Source organism: Paramormyrops kingsleyae, chromosome 3, assembly GCF_048594095.1.
Source record: "Paramormyrops kingsleyae isolate MSU_618 chromosome 3, PKINGS_0.4, whole genome shotgun sequence".
Taxonomy (NCBI): Eukaryota; Metazoa; Chordata; class Actinopteri; order Osteoglossiformes; family Mormyridae; genus Paramormyrops; species Paramormyrops kingsleyae.
Window position 1 is genome coordinate 19,062,029 of NC_132799.1, and position 20,030 is coordinate 19,082,058.

A 20,030-nucleotide genomic window follows, 5' to 3' on the forward strand; every position below is an offset into this window, starting at 1 on the left:
TTTACAGAAAGAACAAAGAAGCTTTAAAAGAAAAGAGCACCTTGCAGAGCACAATGTTGTCTCAAGACTACCAAGGCATCCTGGTGCGAAACATCCTGCCCAATGTCAGAAAGGTCAGCCTCAGTCACAGGTCATGGGTCCTCCAAAAGAATAATGACCCAAAACATACAGCTAAAAGCACTCAAGAATGGCTGAGAAAAAACATTGGACTCATTAGATCATAATCCTACAGAACATCTATGGAATGATCTGAAAATTGCAATGTGGAGACGCCACCCTTCAAACTTGAGACAGCTTGAGCAGTTTGCTTAGGAAGAGTGGGCCAAACTACCTGTTGGTAAATGCAGGCATCTCATTGTGAAGTACAGAAATCACATCAATTTGTCCATGTCTATAAGTGGGAAAAGTGCAATAAAGGTGCAAATGGCAATGAAGTACTGGTGGTCATCAGAGTTAGTGTGGAATTCATATCTGTGAGGAAAGGAACAGAAAAGAGGTCAGAGTCTGGATGGCCATGGGGAAGAGGGCATTACAGAGACTGGCAAAACTGGCTTGGATGCTGTTGTACCTTCTGCCAGACGGAAGTGGGACATAGACTAAGGGAAGGGTGGGAGCCATCCTCCACAATTCTGGAGGCCTTACAAGTGCACCAGGGAAGAACTGGGGTGGGGGGGGGGGTGAACAACCTTGGGTCCTGCACTCTAGGGGGCCTGCTGATCTTACTTTTTTTTTTTTTTAAGCAACAAAACACATGCATTGATTGGACAATGAAACTAAAAAACCTGGGATTAGACCACAATAATTTATTAGTATGGAGTAGGCCAGAGTGATTTCGAGCCATTCCTCTTGCAGAACAATGGCTGGTGGCACTGTTTCCTGATTAGCTCTTCCAAATACCCCAAAATGTCTCAATAATATTTAGATATGGTGACTGTGCAGGCCATGGGAGATATTCAGCTACACTTTCATGTTCATCAAATCACTCTGTCATCAGTCTTGCTGTGTGTGTTGGTGCATTATCATCCAGATACATGGCACCACCTTCAGGGTACAATGTGGGTGAACACTGGGTGAATAGGAACCTCCAGAATGATTTGATAGTCCATTGCAGTAACACCCCCTTCTAGAACAAGTACTGGGCCTAGGGATTGACATGATATTGCAGCCCAAATCATCACTGATCCACCCCGTGCTGCAGTCTGGATACATAACAGTCTAGGTTGTAAGCCTCTTGGGGGCTTCTCTACACCCAAACTCTTCTGGACATGGATAAGACTTTGAAGGTAGACTCAATAGAGAACAATACAATTCACATTGTCCACAGTCCAAGATTTGCACAGCTGGCACCATAGAAATCGACTTTGGCATTGGCACAAGCAGGCCTGGAGTGGTTAATCGGGAGATTCAGGAGATTTCCCGGTGGGCCGCTTGACTTTTGGGCCGGTCGGAAATAAAATAATCTGATTTGAGTCCTCACATTAGTGAATCTGAAACAGTAGCACGTAAGATCCACATTTACAGCTGACATCACAGCCTTTCTATAACGATAGATTACATGGGCGCTACCACCTGAGGGAGGTCTCCAGTTTAATGTAGTAAAATAGCATTTAGCGTAACATTATGGAAAAGAAAAGACCGGAGGGGCTGAAAAGGCCAGGCGAAGAAAAAAAAGAGCGTTGGAGGAGGATGCGGCCAAATGTGCCAAAATAAGAGATTTTTTCAAAAGAACAAAAAGAACTGCCAACAGGTAAATGTGGTTAACCTGTTGCAAAATATTAAAGCAATTCAAATATTAGCGTATTTCTATAGCTTATAATGACAAATCAATGTGTGCGCAGATGTAATTTTAAGAAAGAAAATGTATATAAAAAACCAAAGCACGATCTAAGTATTCAGTAAAATAACCATTTAACCTTTGTAGTTTCTGACCAGTGAGCGTGCCAGGACGGCTAAGAGGGCAGGTATTATATATGAATTAAAGTTACTTAATTTAAGTCCACATACAGTGAACCCCCGCTATATGCCGGGTTTCCCCCCGACGCATCACAGTTCTCTACGTATCGCGTACTTTGCTTGTGGTCCGATTGCTGTGAGCAAATTTTTTGTGAACTTTTTAGTTTTGTTTTAAGCCCTACAATTTAAGGCTTAGAATATAAAAAGTGTTTATTTATATGGTATTTCTATATCGCGGATTTTCACCTAACGCTTTTGAAGTGTGTGGGAGGGGTATTTTAAGGCTTAAACTATATTTAAAAAAAAAAAAACTATATAAAAAAATGTTTGTTTATATGGTCTTTGTATGTCACGGATCTGGAACGTAACTTCCGTGATAAGCGGGTGTCACTATTCGGAAGTTGATGAGATTTACATTTTAGATTAAACTACACAGATGTGTATTAGTGAAATTAAAAGACTAATAAGTCGCATGTTTTTGTGCAGCATATTTCAGGCACAAACGTATTGTGTTGTATATGAAAAGATATTTTGACACTTTCAATCACTCAGATTGCCAGTGAGAAAAGCTTCTGTACCCTTAAATTTGTTAAGGACAGGTTATAAAGCTCGCTGACTCAGGAGCACTTGGAGGCCTTCATGCTAATGTACACAGAGAAGGAAATCCTTATGTTGATAGATAATGAGACGGTAATAAACAAAGTTGCGGAGACCAGTACACTACTCAGGCAGCTGTTACCATTATAGATGGCTACTGTTATAGATATTATGTTGTTTAAGCCATTTACAGGTAAAATTTGTATAGTAGTGCAACATACCTCACATGTGAAGAACTTGTTTCTTTCATATTTGAATAAAAGCTAATAAAACCAGTGAATAATAAGAAGTGAAGTATTGCCTCATTTATCCAGTTCTCACTTTCCTGAAAAAAGTGGGCTGGTCATGGGCATGAAGCTCCTGGGCTGAAAAGTGGCTCCACTTCAGCCCTGACTTGCACTGAATTGGAAATATTTTAGAAAAATACACTGAATTATAAGGCTTTACAGAACAGTGCACTACTGTAGACTTAACAAAGGTTATAATTACATGATTTTAATAATAATAGGTTGTGATCTAAAGTGAAACTCCAGGGCTGAAAATGAGTCCCATTCCGGCCCTGGGCACAAGTGACCAAAGATTTGGTTATATCAGCCCAATCATGAATATTGACACTGTGGAGCTCCTGACAAACAGTCCAGGTGAAAATAGAAGAGTCAAGATGTGGCTAGTGACAGAGCGGTTTATTGAACCACTCTCTTGATTTCCCATGGTTGGCGCAGTCACAAGATCTGAATATTATTGAGCAACTTTGGAGTGCTTTGGAGGAGTGAAACTGCTTCTTCTATTAAGGGTTACAGGGGGTCTGGAGCCTATCCCAGTTGCTACAGGTACAAGGCAGGGAACAAACCAGGATGCAGTGCCAACCCATCAGAGGGCACACTCACAAACCATTCACTCACTCAAACACACACACACATCTATGGGCAATTTGGAAACTCCAATTAGCCTCAGCATGTTTTGGATTGTGGGGAGGAAACCCCACAACAACACAGGGAGAACATGCAAACCCCACAAACATTCCAGCAAGGATTTGAACCCAGGTCCCAAAGGCAAAACATGATACCACTAACCACTGCACCACCATGCCAGCCTCATTGCTTAACCTGTGTATGTTATATTATTGTGTTCATTCATTCATTCATTTATAATTATTATTATCATCTCAACAGGCACTAGACCAAGATTAACCTAGGAATAAAGACATAGCCTATGCCTGTCAATTTCTTGTCATAACATCACAGAGATGTTTACTTATTTTTATGCACATGTACTCTGTTATGACAAGAAATTACTGTGCATTTTAACCTTTATACCACAAATGAAGTTGGAATTAGCCGCATAAATGTTAAAATGCACTGTAATTTTGCCACACATATTGCTTCATGCGGCCAATGCGTACTTGGGTACCAGTAACGTGCATCCATGTATAAGTACATACAATACATATACATATACATATACATATACATATACATATACATATACATATACATGCAGACGCACAGTCTATGTATTCATGTTTATGGAGACTTTCCATTCATTTCTATGTTACAGGTTTTCACCACATTGTGGGGAAATCTGGTCCCCACAATGTAATAATTACAAACACAAAGACACACACACACTGTCCACTAATTTTTATCAGCAAATCCCTAATCCCAGCAATGACAATGTTAACTCCTACCCAGCCCTAACCTTAACCGTAAGTAATCAAATAAAATAAAAGACTTGGCATTTTTACTTTTTTGATTGCAGCCACAGATTTGTATAAAATGGGGACCAAAAAATGATTCCCACAACCTCAAAATAACTGGGTTTTTTTGGTACCTGCAACATAATATATACATAAACCACATATACATACACAAACACTTCTTTCTTCTTTAATTCATGCTCACAGCAAAGGGAAACATCCAGGTGAATCTGACAGAAGATTCCTGACTACATAGTTTCCCCCACACCTTGGTACATGTCTACTAGAGAAGAGATCTGCTCTGGGATAAGGACACTGGAAGAATAAATCCCCTTTGTAGCTTTATTGCTTGGGGAGCTATAAAGTGTGCGGGTGAAGGAAGCACAAAGACTTAACCCCACCCACCCCATTCTCCACATAGCACATGATCACCAGAGAATGGTGTGGTTGGGGTAGCCTGGTAGGCCATCTTCTAATGTTGAATACGCACTGGGCACCAGTAATGAGATCTTTCATGGAGCCACCTTCTCTTTCACCTCCCCCATACTGAGGGTCCACTGAAATATAGCTCACTGGGCCACATCTGCATCATTATTATTTTATCATTAAGCATTTAATACTAATATACACAATAAAAAAATTAAAAATCAGGCAAAGCAAAACTTATCCGAACCTACAAAATACACAGACTTTTAATCAGATACACATTAGCATGAGCCTTTTGTGGCTCTCAACTATTACTTCTCTATAACTGGGCTCATCAAAGCTTACTTTGGCTAATATCAGTTTCTCTCCAAAGTGAATATAAGCATGCACTGCTGACTTCGGCGTTTGACAGGATCAGTCTGTGCTTTTGTCTACAGAAGACTTAACCGCCCAGGAAAACAGAATCCTGGGTGTTGACTGTCTTTCTTTTCTCGAAAGCAAAACAAAATGTCTGCGGTACAACAGCACACAGCGCAGAATGAATGTTCCACTAGGTGAACTATAAACAGAGAGAGGCAGAAGGAATCCTGCTTTTATACAGCCATCTGCCTTGTGACACTCAATGTCCCATCAATGGAACAATCCTCAGAGGTGACAGGTTGCACAGATGCTGCCTCTCTCTTCCTTTCCTTTCTACATTAATTCCCAGCTTTTTATGTTTAAAATCATCCTGCTTTGTAGATGGCAAACAGAAATTCAGGAAGCCAAACACTGAGATCCACCTGTCATTTCTTATTACATAGACTCAATATTATTCCTGGCAAGTTGGAAGACAAAAGGACAGCTTGAGGGGAAAGAGAGCCCTTACTGATAGAAAGTGTAGATGTGGAGGGCCAAGGTATGAGGAGGGTATGAGGAGGGTATGAGGAGAGCCCAGGAGGAGGTGACACACTCAAGTTCCAGGACCCAACTTGAAAAAGACAATCAGAAGCCTCAAAATGCCAGCGGAACCACATTTCTGAAGCTCTTCAATTCTACTGAACTCATCTGAAATCCTCAAATCCATGCATGTCATTCACACTCAGAGTACTGTGTCACAAGCACATTCTGTTTACAATCCATTTGTCCCTTGGAGCCGGTCCAGGTTACAGGTCAGTGTGAGTCTGTCCTTATAGAGGCTTACTATGGTGGCAGACTTGATCTCCTCACTTCCACCGATTATTGCCCAGGCCCCAAGGGGGATGGAGTGGTACAGGGCAGCCTTTGGGTCAGACCCAGCATAAACTCCTGCTTGTTATAGATCTCATCCAGCAAACTCCTTGCGGGACTGCCAGCAGAGACCAATGCACGTAATCATGCACCACATTTATCAAACACACTCTGAACAGTGCCAGAACAAACAGAATTTATTTCTATTAAGGAATAAATTGTTTCTGGGATGCAAGGGTGGGAGTGTATGCTGGTGTATGTCTAAATGGAGGCATCACTAAACCTTTTTCAAATGCTTTACAACCCAGTCACTCATTCACAAGCAGAGCACAGCAAGGTAGCTGAAGACCACCTGTGTGGAAAGATGACAGAGACGTCAAAGAAAACCACTTATCTCATGCAGGAAATTATATATCATCTGCTGGTATTGTTCTTTTGTACAGCAACATGCTTTCTTGTTGGTGAATCCTGTGCCGAAAGCTGAAGTGCCTCAGTGTGCCAACACTGAACAGGACAGCCAAAGCCTTAATGGAGCCTATGACATGGTAAAACCATGAACAGGATGGTTAGCTCTGGATTGTTAAACTTTTGGCAAGATTGTGTGATTAACTGGCATTCAGTGAATAACAACAATATTTGTAAGCAGCACACTGGGTTGTACTGGTCTTGAAGATTATTCCCAAGAAGAGAAGGCTGTCCAGACTGTAGACAGCAGATGTGTATTCTTCCACTGTCCATTGAGGTCAAGCTGTGAACTCCAGTTTACCTTTGTCCCCTACTTGATCTGTGGTGCAAATAACTAGATGGTTGGTCGGGGGAGGGAGTCACTTTCCTGGGGAGTAACCATCATGTTGTCTCTTCTTGCTGTCCATTTACTCTGTCAGCTTCTGCCACCTGCACACCTGCCAGCAGATGAAGGCTTGTCTGTCCCCTGGCGCCTGGCCATAACCCCCTCAATGACCCTCCCAGAGAGATTGTGGGAAAACCATGCCGGACAATGTGTGAGAGAAAAAAAAAAATGAAAGCACCCCCCACGCAGACATGTGGCATGCACAATCATGTGTGACCAAGAAGAAAGGTCAGAGTAACAGCACCAAACATCCCACTGTAGACAGCAAGCTGGGGAAAAGGTCACCAGCCACGTTTGGACTGTTTAATATGCAAGGCAGACAGAAAGACATGAGCAGGGGGCCTATGCCATTCGACACAAGGAGCCTCCCGTTTCCTATGCAGTGAGGTGTTCTGGTGAGTGAGGGCAAGCAGTGGCTGCCAGCAGACCAAACGGGTGCATACTTGGGCCAGCTGTGAGACTATACAGTACCAGCGTTCACAAGGGCCACACGCACCCCATCCTGGGAAGCTGTCATTGTTTCACAGGTGTCTATGGTTATTTATAGACCGGCACAAAACCAGCCTGTTCTCATGCCTACCGGGCCTTATACCCACTTTATAAACCACGTGTGCTACAGCACCCCATCCCCTAGCTACTGGTCAAAGCAGCACTACCCCACTGTAAGTTTCCTGACCAGAAGGGGTGGTGGGGGCCAACACACACGCTGTCGGCTCTCCGATCATGTTTCCACTACCCCCTGCATGACACTGGGTGTCTGTAGCTGATAACATGAACTACGGTGTGCCTCTTTCAGGGTGACGATACTGCAAATGATAGTACAAAGCAGATCCGTGGAAATATGCACATAACAGGGTAGCTGGGACTCCATCCGACACATTCAGTATACAAACACTGGGAAACCTCACAATCGATCTTTATTATTAGTAGGTTTTTTTTTCTTTTTGAAGGAGCTACTGGATATCCGAATTTCCCCTTTGGGGATAAATAATAAAGTATCTATCTATCTATCTATCTATCTATCTATCTATCTATCTATCTATCTGTCTATCTATCTATCTACACCACACAAATGGCCTGCTATTACTGCTCTTCATGAACCCTGTCTCAAGGGAAGTATCATAACCTGCTGGAGAATACATCAGCCTGCCGGAGTAACTTAAAGGGATACAGGTGAGACAGTTCAGCCAGAAACTAGATCTCCACCTTCAGAGACCTGTGACTAGGCCTGTGACTGGAGCAATACTCCTTAAGGAGATGCCCACATGGTCTGCAGTGTATGCAGACACATGGCTGCTCGCACCAATGGGAGCACGCCCGCAGTGCGATGCCAAGCCCCCTTGTGCAGAGGCTGCCAGCCCACCAGTCTAGCCTTCCCCGTGCCATGTGGCTCCACGCAACTTGCATACTCACGTTTTGTACACCTCTGTGATCCGGGAGCCCTGCTCCATCCATGACAGCACTGACCACCACAGATGTTAATCCTGCAACAGCACCCAGAAAAAACTTCACGCATACAGACACAGGCTCAGGGTGTGCCCTGGGAAAAACTGTCTGATTTTCAATATAAATTCTGTAAGCTTAGGATGTCCCAACTGAAAACTAAATAAAAATTAGCATTTACCATCAAAACTACATAAGTCAGATACAGAACACGTGGACTGCAGATGTCTCCCATATTAAGTTGTTGCAAAGGCAGTATTTGTTGTAATTTGCGATCTACAAAACAATGATTTTCCCCCATTGACTAATAATAACGGTTGCCGGCATAATAATTATAGACGTTTCTCTAATAATTATCTTCCCTTATTTTTCATATCAGGATAAAGATCTCTTTGTCTTCTTGGTTTCATGTGAGCGTTTTACCCACCTGATTATTGTCTTAAGTACTTTGCGCAAAAGTATTGAATAATCAGTTTTGCGGCTGAGGATGGAAATGCAGACGCAAGCGTATAACCCCAGTTACCTACAAAGTGACAGCAGCACACGCTACATCTCCTTACCCTGATATTTTAATTTGGTGCGCCGTCTGCTGCTGTTGATGTTGCTGCATGAACTTGGAATCCTGGCGGAGAGGCAGATTTGGGTTCGCCTGGCTGCCCATCCTGCGACTGCGGACCTGGCCACCGATGCTGGCAGTCAGCTCCACGTTGTAGGAGCGGGGCTGCGCTGCGGAGCCGGCCCGGGAAGAGAGTGTCCCGGACATGCCGGGCTGCAGGACGTAGTATCTCCTGAACCCGCTCTGCTCCGGGGACGCGAATGCCGGCAAGACAAATACCCACACCGGGAGCAAAATGTCCCATCTCAGCCAAGCCATACTCACTCCGTATCGGGACGCACCGAACTTTTTAATAGTAAAAAAAAAAAAAAAACAAAGCTTTAAAATGCGTCCCTTGCAGAAATTCCAGATGTTTGCTTCCACTTTCTATATCCGAAAACTGGGGGGGGAAAAACTATTCTACAGCAAGAGATAAGTGATTTAAAGCTTCTACCCTGAGTCCATGCATTTACCCAGCGCTTCTAAAACACACACAGGAAATTTTAAATTCAAAGTAGTAAAATAGCAAGGCTTCCGCGAAACGAACCTAAAACGGAATAAAGCGTGGCCGGACGGCAAAACGGGGCAAAGGGGGAGCCAAGCGGCAGATGTGCGCGACGCTGCCGGCCGCAAACGGGATCAGGGAGTTTTTTAAAAGTTTCACTGTGTAAGGACAGGAGTCAGAGCCGGAGTCAGAGCCGAGCAGATGTGACGTCAGGAGGGGGAAGCTCTCCCCGGGACGGACCCTAAAGCTTTCGCTTTGGGGTCTTTAAAAGGATCCTACACGCTATGTGTCTGGGAACTCAAATAAATTCCTTTTGTACCGAGTCATTTCACTTTTTTAATTACTGAACAATTAGGCAATGTTTTATGATTCCACACTTTAAATGAAATTATTTCCAGTGGTCCATTTTTCCCTCTATATACAGCAGAAATTACAAGTGGACATTTATTTCGTGACTCTATATTGTAAACTACTGTTTTTGTGTAATTATTATTTCACGCACATACCATTCTGGTCCAAGGGTCAAATTACTTAACAACCGTTTCCATTTGCGATTCACTCAAATGCAAAGACGCATCATAGTATACAATATTTATAAGCACTCTCTGCATGCATCACTCCTGTAACACTTGCTGCTTACAGCATGACAGTGTCACCCTCAAAACGCACTGTACTGAGGTCTCGACCTAACCCAGCCAGGTTTTTGATTTCACTCGCCATGCATGTACGGATTCAGTTACCATTAGACTCTTGTCAAAAATGTCTCAGCAGTGACTTATCAAGCTCCCTGTGTCCTGGTAAGCAGACTGATTTGGATCTGAGCTCTAATGTCCCTCAGGAGAAACGTGACTCCCAGGGGAGCAGGTTGCGGTCTTTGTGGAGCTGTAATGTTTCCATGCAGAGGGCTCCCTTCACATGGAGTCGAATGCACAATAGTGTCAGAGGGTTATTTATAAGCCGGGCCATGCGTTCCCACCCCTAGCACACACACAAAGAGCAGAAGTTACTTTCGACAGCATGCAGTGACAGTAATTAGATCACTGGGGCACCATGGGAGAAGCGAGTCCAATGGTAAAGGTAAGGGTGACATCATAGACCATTTGATACCAGGTTGTAATGTGGTTAAATGGTTGACGAATCAGTCGAGGTGTAGCTAAAGGGAGACAGTTCACTAGGGGATGAAAACATCACATCACTCATCTTCAAGGAAAGTGATGCAGAGAAGGATTCTGACCTTTGATGGGTTACCCTACTTGGCTGGACACAAACCAAAGCAGCTATGGGGTATGGAGCCACAGTCATGTCCTTTGACCTCATTTTGATGGTAGGATCTCCAATTGAGCCCTCAGACAGACGTGGCAGGCATTTAATGTGAAAGACTGTAAATAGTCTGAAAAGCACTGCTATGCTCGCTAAACATGGCTGTATTCATCATAAAACTTTGACAAGCTAAGCAATAATCACTCACAGGGAGCTTATAAAGTGGTTATATGGTCTCCTCAGAAACCATGACAAAACAAGAAAGGGGAGTAAGGTTTTCTGAAGCTGTTCAGTTACAGTTTTAGGGACATGAAGGCTTCCTTGAAGCTGGACTTCAATGCAGAAGCCAAAACTAAGACTCACATGCCGATAGAGCTTCTCCTGTTCAGGTGCTTTCAAAGCTTACGGGAACAGACATGTGGGACCATTATAAGAATTGTCCAGAGCCCGCCTTCTCGAAAAGACCTGCATAATAGTGCAGGAATGTTTTGACTTCTTGATTCAAACACAGAGAGCAAATAGGTGCTTTGGGGTTGGTGGAGGGAGGTTAATGACTCATTTGAAGCATGTCAGTGTGTGGAATGATTCATCAGCACTGCATTCAATACTGAGGGCATATGAGGGAGAAAGGGCTCAAAGAAGAGCACAGAGGCACTAGGATCAAATGAAGATCCGAACACCGAAAACACTAGGACAACCCACAGAGGGTTCACACAGATTCCATGAGACCATGCATGTGCAAGAAGACACCAATATCTGGACATCTGAATACAGGAAACTGTGAGGGTGGATGGAGCATTTACACCTGTGAGAGTTCTGGTCTAGACAGCCGTTTCCTGGAATGGTTCCCAGTGCTTTTAACAATTACCTGATGCAATTCTTCAGGGAAGCAGCAACAAAATGCGTATGATCACAGTCACAGTCAACCACCGATTCATGGAAATCATGGAATTCATGTAAAAAAAAAAAGACCAAACATAGTCCTATGTCGTGTTTCACAGGAGGGCCTCAAAGCACCTAACCCAGCAGCCAAAACAGTTAATGTTTGTTTGCACCAACCTCGCTCACACACACTGACATTCCTGAGGTTATCATGATGACATCCTTGTAAATCTCAGCTGCAACTGAAATGTGCTGGTTGAATCCTTGCCGGAGAATGATTTCCCCTGATTGGCACGTGATTACATCACATCTGATCTGGGATTCATAGCCTAGGAGCTGTGAAGCGCTACTACCCTGCATTGCACCCTGCTACTGCAACCATAAGGGTCATTTTGGGCAAAGACCAAACAACTCAGGTAGTATGTTTCATTTATGCATCAGTCAAAGAAACATGAAGGAAGATGTTGCTATTATTAGATCAGTCCTTGCTGGTTCGTCTACAGGGGAGATTATTATAAAAGATAAAGATGTAGGTTGCTGCAAGGTACAACTGCAAAAACGTGTACGATGTCAAAAATGACAAGTCAAATGTGCTTCCCACAGATGTTGTTCAGAGAAATATGATGCTCTTTAAGAAAACGTCATCATTTTTGACCAATACCACAAACTGTGCTCAGAAAAGCATCCAGTGGAATTTAATTAATGATGCTTTATTGATCCTTGTAGGGAAACTCTCTTTACGCCTTCTCCAACTTGCTCTCTGTAGGTGAATGCAAGCTGCCTGCAAAGTGTAGCCACCCATAGCAAAGCCCAGGGAGCTGGGGGTTAAGAACCTTGCTAAAAGAGCCACAGATGTGCCAAGGTTGGGGTTGAACCAGCAACCTTCCGATCACAGGTAAACAGGCTTAGCCCACTGAGCCACACGCTGCCCCTGAGCAGCATTAAAACTCCATGACTCTGTCGTAAAAGTGGTCATCCCACCAGACTTTAAATCAAAGTGACCTTTGGCAGCCTTCGGCCGGAAACATCCTTTTGTGGAAGCAGACAGCCACTCGCCATTCCCTCGAGTGAGAGATGAAGCCAGGGCCACCGGAAAAAGGATGTGGAGTCAGGGAAAATTCCAGAACCTTCCACCAAGCCATCTACTCAACCAGATGGATAACCTTGTTTTTAAAGAGTGTGTGTGGTGGGGGGGGGGGGGGGGGGGGGTTGGGCAGTGGGACCATCTGACCATGTGTCATTCATTGTCAGCTGAAGAACAGATGAAGCCCATGAAAACTCGCATCACACTCCATTAGAGTGAGTGATAATGTGTAAACAACACAACAAAGAATTTGTCACAAATGTTAAAAAGGCCTATCTATGGATATTAAAATAAAATAATAATAGTAATAAATAATGATAATATACATTTACTTACTTTTTTATATACTTTTTTATTTGCCCAAATCTCAGTCACCAGTTTGTCTTCTTTGGATCAATGAGAACCTAAATTTATGTTGTGCACAAACAAGCTTGTTTTCAGATCATCGAACAGCACATCGATCGTACACTTGTTTTCCGTCAGCCAGCACAGCCACCCTGCCGTCAGAAAGACTGGCAGCTATTCTGGTGCAATTAGAGGTGTGCCTTTAAGCCATCGATCACAGGGCTCAGTCAAACTTTCAAAAGAGTCTGGATATATCACGAGCCTCTGTCAGATTCTTCGAAGCTGGCTACCCCGGACAGGGGGCACTGACACGGCCCCTCACAAGTTACGCAGCTGGGCAGACAAGTCCTGCAGCTCCGTGACAAGCTGCTCCAGAATTCTGATGTCCTCGGCCAGGTCTTCGTGGATCTCACCTGTGGCTACATCCGTGTGCGCCTGCTTTAGAAACAGAAGCAGGAGTCACATAGCACTAGTCATGAACACAGTACCTCTACACTAACTACACATACAGTACTTGCATCCAAGATACCTTGGCTTTGGTGGTCAGGCTGCGCAGGGTGAGCCGAGCAGATGAAAGGATCTGCAGTGCCTCCCGGGGGTTAGTCTTAGCTCTGCTGCAACTGATGGACACTAGGGAGACAGGGGGCCAGAGAGTAGGTCAGAGGTCAAGTCGCTGCAATCCTGTAACGAAGCCACGGCATGTGTAGGTGAGGCTCATACACAGAAAGCTAAAGCAACCACGGGGGATGTAACATGCTGCTGACGCAGCGCCTCAGCCAGAGGGTGCAGGTGGACGGACCTTCCAGTTTCTTCCGTGGCTCCTACACCGCATCAGCAGGGAAAGCTCAAGACACTGATTTATGATTGCTAGCTTCACAGCATAAATCGAGGTGTTTGGTGCTTGGAGGGGGATGAATATATGTTTAGATAAATCAACAAACCTTTATGTGTTTCTGCACTGCTGTGCAGGACCAGTGTCAATGGGGGGGGGAATCAGTTGCAGGGTTTGTACAAAGTTTGTGAAAATGAGGCTGGCAGTCCCTGTGCCCCCAGCGTTGGGGGAGGGGCATCAATATAGCTGCACGGTGAATGACAGGCAACAGGCACATAGCCGATCAGGAGACTCACCCATTGCCAGCTGCTCCGCCTCCCTCATCAGCTCCCGCAGGCTGCCCCTATCCTTCTCCCAACCACTGGCCTGAGTGCTGCAACGATGAGCCTTCGAGAGGAACTGCAGGGCCTGGGGGACACACATGCACATATCAAATTACTGTTTAACTCACACAACAGCAGCAAAACGACCAGGAGTCCCCAGTTGTAAAACAAAACAGCATTGATGCACGGAAGTGGGCAGCTTCTGGACCGTATACCCCCCCATCAGATCCACGGTTAAGTCTTTATGACTTCATCAAGACCGCATTAACTATTTGCTCTGAGGAACCCATCCATCATTTTCAGCCAAGTGGCTTGGCATTAATCTATGCTGTTAGTTACAGCCAAATATCAATTATTAATGATCCTACAAAGCACTCATTAATACTGCTCCTGCTCAGCATTCCCCCACTACCCACAGACTCAGACATACCTTCTCGTTGTCCTCTGGGTTCTGGCTGTGGCCGTCCCCGTACAGTTTGGCGTAGCTCCTCCAGATCTGGCCATCAGTAGTGGTCCGAGATGTGACACGGCCAAAAAGCTCCTGCACCTTGGGCCTGAGCGAGGTGGCCTGTTCGCCATGGCAATCCGACAGGTCCTCCACCACTGCCCGTACCAAGATCTCCAGGACCTGTAATGATGGCCATTAGATCTCTTTACCTAGTGCTATTACTGCTGCTATTAGTTCTCTTTATAAATGAACAGATACTCCCATTGGCCAACTATACAAAGTAAATAGCACTCTCATTGGCAGTGGCGGTTCTAGCTTGAATGGCACTTTGGTCGAATATCACCCCATTGCACTCTGTCCCACCACAACAAAACAAAAGACTAAACCACTGACAGGAGGCATGCAGACAGGTTTTATGTTAATTAATTCAATTACCCAGACTCAATTATGTCTATAAATCTAGATATTCCCTTTATTATAAATTAATTGTAGCTTATTTGATAACATTTCTTAGTGTGACTAGTTCTACTAACTGCCTTAGTATTGTATGAATATAGAGGTGCAGTATACGATAGATTCCCCTTTCCCCCGTTCCCTCACTCTAGTGGGGAGATCCGAGGTCAGCCTACCCCCGCCCCCTCCCCATCTTTCCCACCTCTGAATGTGCTCAGACAGAAGCTCACAAATAAGAATTAGGGCACTCACTCCAACCCACACAGTGACATGATGTCACTGAGTTGACACGTAAATAAGCAATATCAAAACAATATCATACAAATGTACTATTCTGTTTTTCTCTTTTCTTCTTTTTGCAAGCGTCCCATGCCGCCCCCGGCAGGAAGCCTCATTCTGGGTGGCCGCTCATGTCGCCTATGGCCAAAGCTGCCACTGCTCATTGGCATCCAGACAAAGTAAAGGACATTCTCATTGGATCTCTCTGCTAAGGAAAAGGTGCCACGAAAGACCCTGCGAACTGGCTAAATTTTAAAATGGATACCAGTTTAAAAACAAACAGACCCTTATGGATCCATTTTTAGAGGCACAGTAGGAAGCAGTGGGTTAAACATATTTCAAGCCAAGATGCTGATCAAGCTGACCCCCTTCCTGGGGTCCCATAGAGCTGACATCACAGGGGCCATCTGAGAGGGCCGGGTGGGAGTCACAGTGGGAGTTGAACGGCAGGCAGCGAGACCACCAGGTGTTCACAAGATGATCCAGTCTGGGCTTTCCAACTTACATACCACATTCTGATTGGGATGTACATCATCCCATGCGGTATACATCATCATGGCCAGGTCATAGCTTGCCATGTAGTCATACCCTAAACAGTGCCCTGCTTTCAGTTTAGAGTTGCTGGCTTTGGGGCACCAAAAGAACCAAAAAATAGCATAAAAGGCCATCCAGATGTTATCAGCATACAACCGATGGATCTTTAAAAGAGACACAGCCACATGCATGCAGACACACACAGAGGCAGAAGGTTAACATGCAGAAAACTTCTGTACATCTGTTCAAATTACGGCATGGCAGTGTGACAGGCATCTCTCAGGAAGCATGCAGGCTGAAGAGTGCAGAATCCAGCTGGTGGCCGGGCTGCAAAGCTGCCCAACGTGGCTCCCAGGCTGTTTTCACAAGATTGCGGTGGCCAGACTCCGTGCCAGGGAAGGATGGGTTAGCAGGCCCAGAGCGTTTAGAGCGTTTGCTGTCTAGTGAGATCTGTTAGGAATGCAGCGCAAGTCTCACGGTCAATGCGTGAGGCTTGAGAGCCCTGCATACTGCATTCATCGGATCTTGCACTGCCACTTCCACCTTGTCTGCACTCCTCATGTGTGCAGGAACTCTTGCAGTAGGATCACAAGTAACATTTTGGAATTTAACCAGAAACAATAAATGCTATTTTCTGATTGACGGGTAGGTGGCTGTTAACTCTGTATAAGTCGGGACAGCTACGAACTCAGCAGAAAACTCCACTCTGTATACCGGACCTCGTCCATTAATTCTATATAGGGACACCTTGATGAGCATTATCCCTTACTTCTTAGCATGAGAAATACAAGGTGCGGCGTGTGAACTGGTTGAAATGTGTGTGTTTCAGTCAATGTGAGTGACTTGAGAGCCCTGATTTTACTTGTATGACCTGTGACATTTTTATAATACATAAATAAATATGGCCAGCAGATCAATCTTTCATTTTCAACAGAACAAAAAAATTATGCATCATTATCCCGCTAATAAGCGCTGGCATGTTTCACTGCCGGCACCGGCTGGAGACGCAGGCAAAAAGTATTCAGTCATATTGAGGTACAAAAATAATTCCATCTGCTGTCTTTTTTTTATACACTTCCATGTAACATCCATGTCAGCACCAGTGCTTGTAGTCAAGCAATCAGCAAGATTATCGCTGAAAGTGGCTCCACAGTAGTGCCTTTGAGGAAGTGAATCGGAACGAGTTCCAATTAACTCACTCACACATAAATGAGGGGCATATATGCAAGTCATGTTGATGCGCCTAGTTATAACATTTAGTAGCACTGTCTCCAAAAATGGTCGCAAAATGCGACTAAATGGTCATAGCCTGCAACCCCAGGAGCCACACATTTGATTTCTTAGGCATTTTTACACTACGTGACAAACAAAAAGAACAACACACATGGAAGCCAGTTTACAAGTTTGTCTCTGGGCATACATGTTTGTGTAACGTTACATTAGACAGCCAATCACCAATGACTTTAGATCTTTACACAAGTATGCTGCATGCTTATTAGCTCACAGGTGCTGAGATTTACTGTTTGGGTATCAGAATTTGGCACCAAATCCTTGATAGGATTGGAGCATTTCGGTCATTCAGGCCAGCAACCACAACCACCAGTTTCCCAAACCAGTGGATCTCCCTAACTGTGGTGAGCAGAGGACTGTGGGACTCAGCCACAAAAAAACAGCCTGAAAAAAGTGAACAACAAAGAAAAAATGTTTAGTGAAGGACAAGACAAAAAACAGAAAAACAGGAGTGGAAAAAGCGAAGGAATGAGAAATGGAAGTGTGTGACGTAAATCGATTTAAGAACCCCATAAAACATGGGTGGGAGATGTGTACCCAGCAGCCCAGAGAATACAAACTCCTACAAGATGAGTGTCTCACAGCAGTACCAGCCTGTAACAGGATACAGAGGGCTTAAAGCCACAGCACACCAAAGTGGCCTCCTTTCGTATGCAATTGAGCACCACAGCGGTTTGCAAACACACTGAGGTGTTTATGAAAAAGCATTATTACGGTCATATCACGCTGGGACTGGCCCACAGTGCCTTGCGGGGATTAAGGTGGGAGTGTACCGGGTTACTGACAGCAGAGTGTGGGGTGAAAGGTATGGGCCAAGGTGATTAACCTGGACATCCTGGTACTTGTCTCTCAGGTCCATCAGCCGGTGGTAGGCCCGGATGGCCTCCGCGAACTCGCCCACGTCAATGCACACGACAATGAAGTTCTCCCATATTTGCCAGTGCTCGTAGTTGCACTTGAGGGCCTCTTGAAGGGTGCGGAAGGCCTTGTTCCTGGGAGGCAGAGAGTCAGTCCACTGAGAAGCAGTACCTTAAAAAGCCCCCCCCCCACTTGCTTGGAATGTGCAAAGAGGCTGCCACCGAATTAACAGCACCATGGAAGTTTTAATAGGAGCCTACAGTCTAATTTCAGGGCTGAAAGCGCCAGGTGATCGTGTGTGTGTGTGTGTGTGTATGTGTGTGGGGGGGGGTGTAGCACAGAGTAAGAGGGTCCCTGCAGGGCTGGCACAGGAGAGACCAAGGCTGTGTTTGGGTTTGGGGGCTGCATCCTTTGAAGGACGTGGTCCATGCAGCCTTAGTAGGCTGAGTCCTTCAAAGGTCCATACAATGAATCTTGGGGTATGTGGAGCAGCAAAGGATCCAACCGTCGGCAAAAGGGGGACACATTCCTAGACCACATTAAGGAGCCTTCGAAATGGGACAGCCTTGTCGCACTGCTGTAACACATTTGGTTTCCGAATCATTCAGTTCATACTTCTGCACACGCATACTAGCATTTATGATGCATTAGACGTCATTGTTCGCCTCTGTAGATGAACGCCTGCTGCACTCTGTGTCTGTGCAGCTGTATATGCACAGCTCTGGACACTGCACATGATCAATTCGCTAGCATCCACTTTAAATACCAACACGGATGTGTTGAGGTAGTTTGCAAACCCCAGCTTTATTACCTATTTACAAGGTAATAAAACTGTTACATACATGTAAATGTGTGTGTGTGTGAGTACAGACTTTGAAATTGAAAATCTCACTCCATCCAGCTGACCAAAGTTGGCAGCCCTGTGAGCTGGCTCTCTGAATTTGGAAAACATAAAGAAACGAACACAAACCTCACTGCTGTAGTACGTGTGCAGGGAATATCAGAATAATAATTTATATTATTAATAAACAAATAAACACAACACATTGTGCGCATATGCAAAGTATGTAGCCTGACCAGAGAAATATGCACGTTTCCATGTTCGCATACACAGAGTGGATACGCAAGTGCGGAGAAGTATGAACCAGCCTTTAGAGGGATGCAGCCCCTGAATTCAGACACAGCCAAAGAGAAGAGGCAGGCAGTGGGGAGGGGGAGGGCGTGGGGTTACTTCTCTGCCCAAAATTACACCCACCCATTGTGATTTCATGACAGATCAAGGTTCAAGTTGAATGCCAGGGCTATTCAACTCAGGCCCTCGATTCCAAATCCAGGCCTTGTTTTCAGTTCTCCCAGGTAGTTAGTTTAATAATTACTGATTCTGATTGGTCAGAGGCTGCACACCTGGCTCACAGGTGAAGGAAGGCTGGAAAATCAGCAGGGCTCAGCCCTTGAGGACCGTGAGTTGAATAGCCCTGGTGTATGCGATGTGGTGTAAGGATTTCAGCTGTGCAGATAAATCCCCAGCATAACTGTATAGCCATCTAATGATCACCCCAACAGAGAGACCTCCCAGCTCCACCCTCCACATGCCATTGCCACAGAAAAAGCCCCACTTACTTCTGTCGAAGTCGGATGTAGGCAGTCGAGAGATTGTTCCAGGCTTCAGCATTCTAGAGGTGAACCAACACACAGAGACACAGTGAGGAAGACAGCGAGAGAGGGAGAGGGATCGTGAGAAAAACAGTGAGATGGAGAGAGAGACAAACACAGGTAGAGAGACAGTGAGAAAGAGAGAGACAGAGTGAAAGAGATACAGTGAATGAGACAAAGAAAGTGAGGGATGGAGAGAGGCAGACAGAGAGCGACATAGGGAGAGACAGAGAAATACACAGAGACCGTAAGAGAGAGACAGGGAGAGACACATTGGTGAGCCAGACTGACCATAATAGGAAACGCATAGGACAGATCTTAACACAGCTCCACATCTTTCAAATGACCCCCCCCCCCCATAAACAATAAGCAGGCTTAAAGGTCAGAGGTTACTTTAATGGTTTATTGCAGAGGTCATTCACCTCTCTGTCTCAGCCAGCACTGCCCACATGCAGCAGTGTGGTTAGCAAAGACTTTACGGCAAACTGGAAATTTCTGTGCTGACTAACAGTGAC

General features: G+C 44.9%; 2 protein-coding genes across 8 annotated transcripts in view; both read right to left on the reverse strand.

Moving 5' to 3' along the window:
• The window catches only part of ltbp1 (latent transforming growth factor beta binding protein 1), a 78,997-nt gene extending 69,573 nt beyond the window's left edge, over positions 1-9,424 (reverse strand). For 5 of the 7 annotated variants that reach the window (XR_002837075.2, XM_023803093.2, XM_023803116.2 and 2 more), the window contains exons 1-2: positions 8,735-9,423; positions 8,145-8,215 (exon numbers count right to left, since the gene is read on the reverse strand). Coding sequence is in view for 5 of the 7 variants with exons in the window: in XM_023803093.2 (XP_023658861.2) it covers positions 8,145-8,215; positions 8,735-9,048 (385 nt within the window). In the remaining 2 variants the exon portion in view is untranslated. Of the gene's footprint in view, positions 1-8,144; positions 8,216-8,734 lie in introns of all 7 variants that reach the window. The other 2 variants (XR_002837076.2, XM_023803103.2) reach the window with 2 other exon arrangements.
• Positions 9,425-12,833: 3,409 nt separating this feature from the next.
• The window catches only part of ttc27 (tetratricopeptide repeat domain 27), a 58,096-nt gene continuing 50,899 nt past the window's right edge, over positions 12,834-20,030 (reverse strand). The window contains exons 15-20 of the mRNA XM_023804089.2: positions 19,483-19,535; positions 17,831-17,996; positions 14,431-14,628; positions 13,974-14,085; positions 13,375-13,475; positions 12,834-13,283 (exon numbers count right to left, since the gene is read on the reverse strand). Coding sequence (XP_023659857.2) covers positions 13,164-13,283; positions 13,375-13,475; positions 13,974-14,085; positions 14,431-14,628; positions 17,831-17,996; positions 19,483-19,535 — 750 coding nt within the window. The 3' untranslated portion in view covers positions 12,834-13,163. The remainder of the gene's footprint in view (positions 13,284-13,374; positions 13,476-13,973; positions 14,086-14,430; positions 14,629-17,830; positions 17,997-19,482; positions 19,536-20,030) is intronic.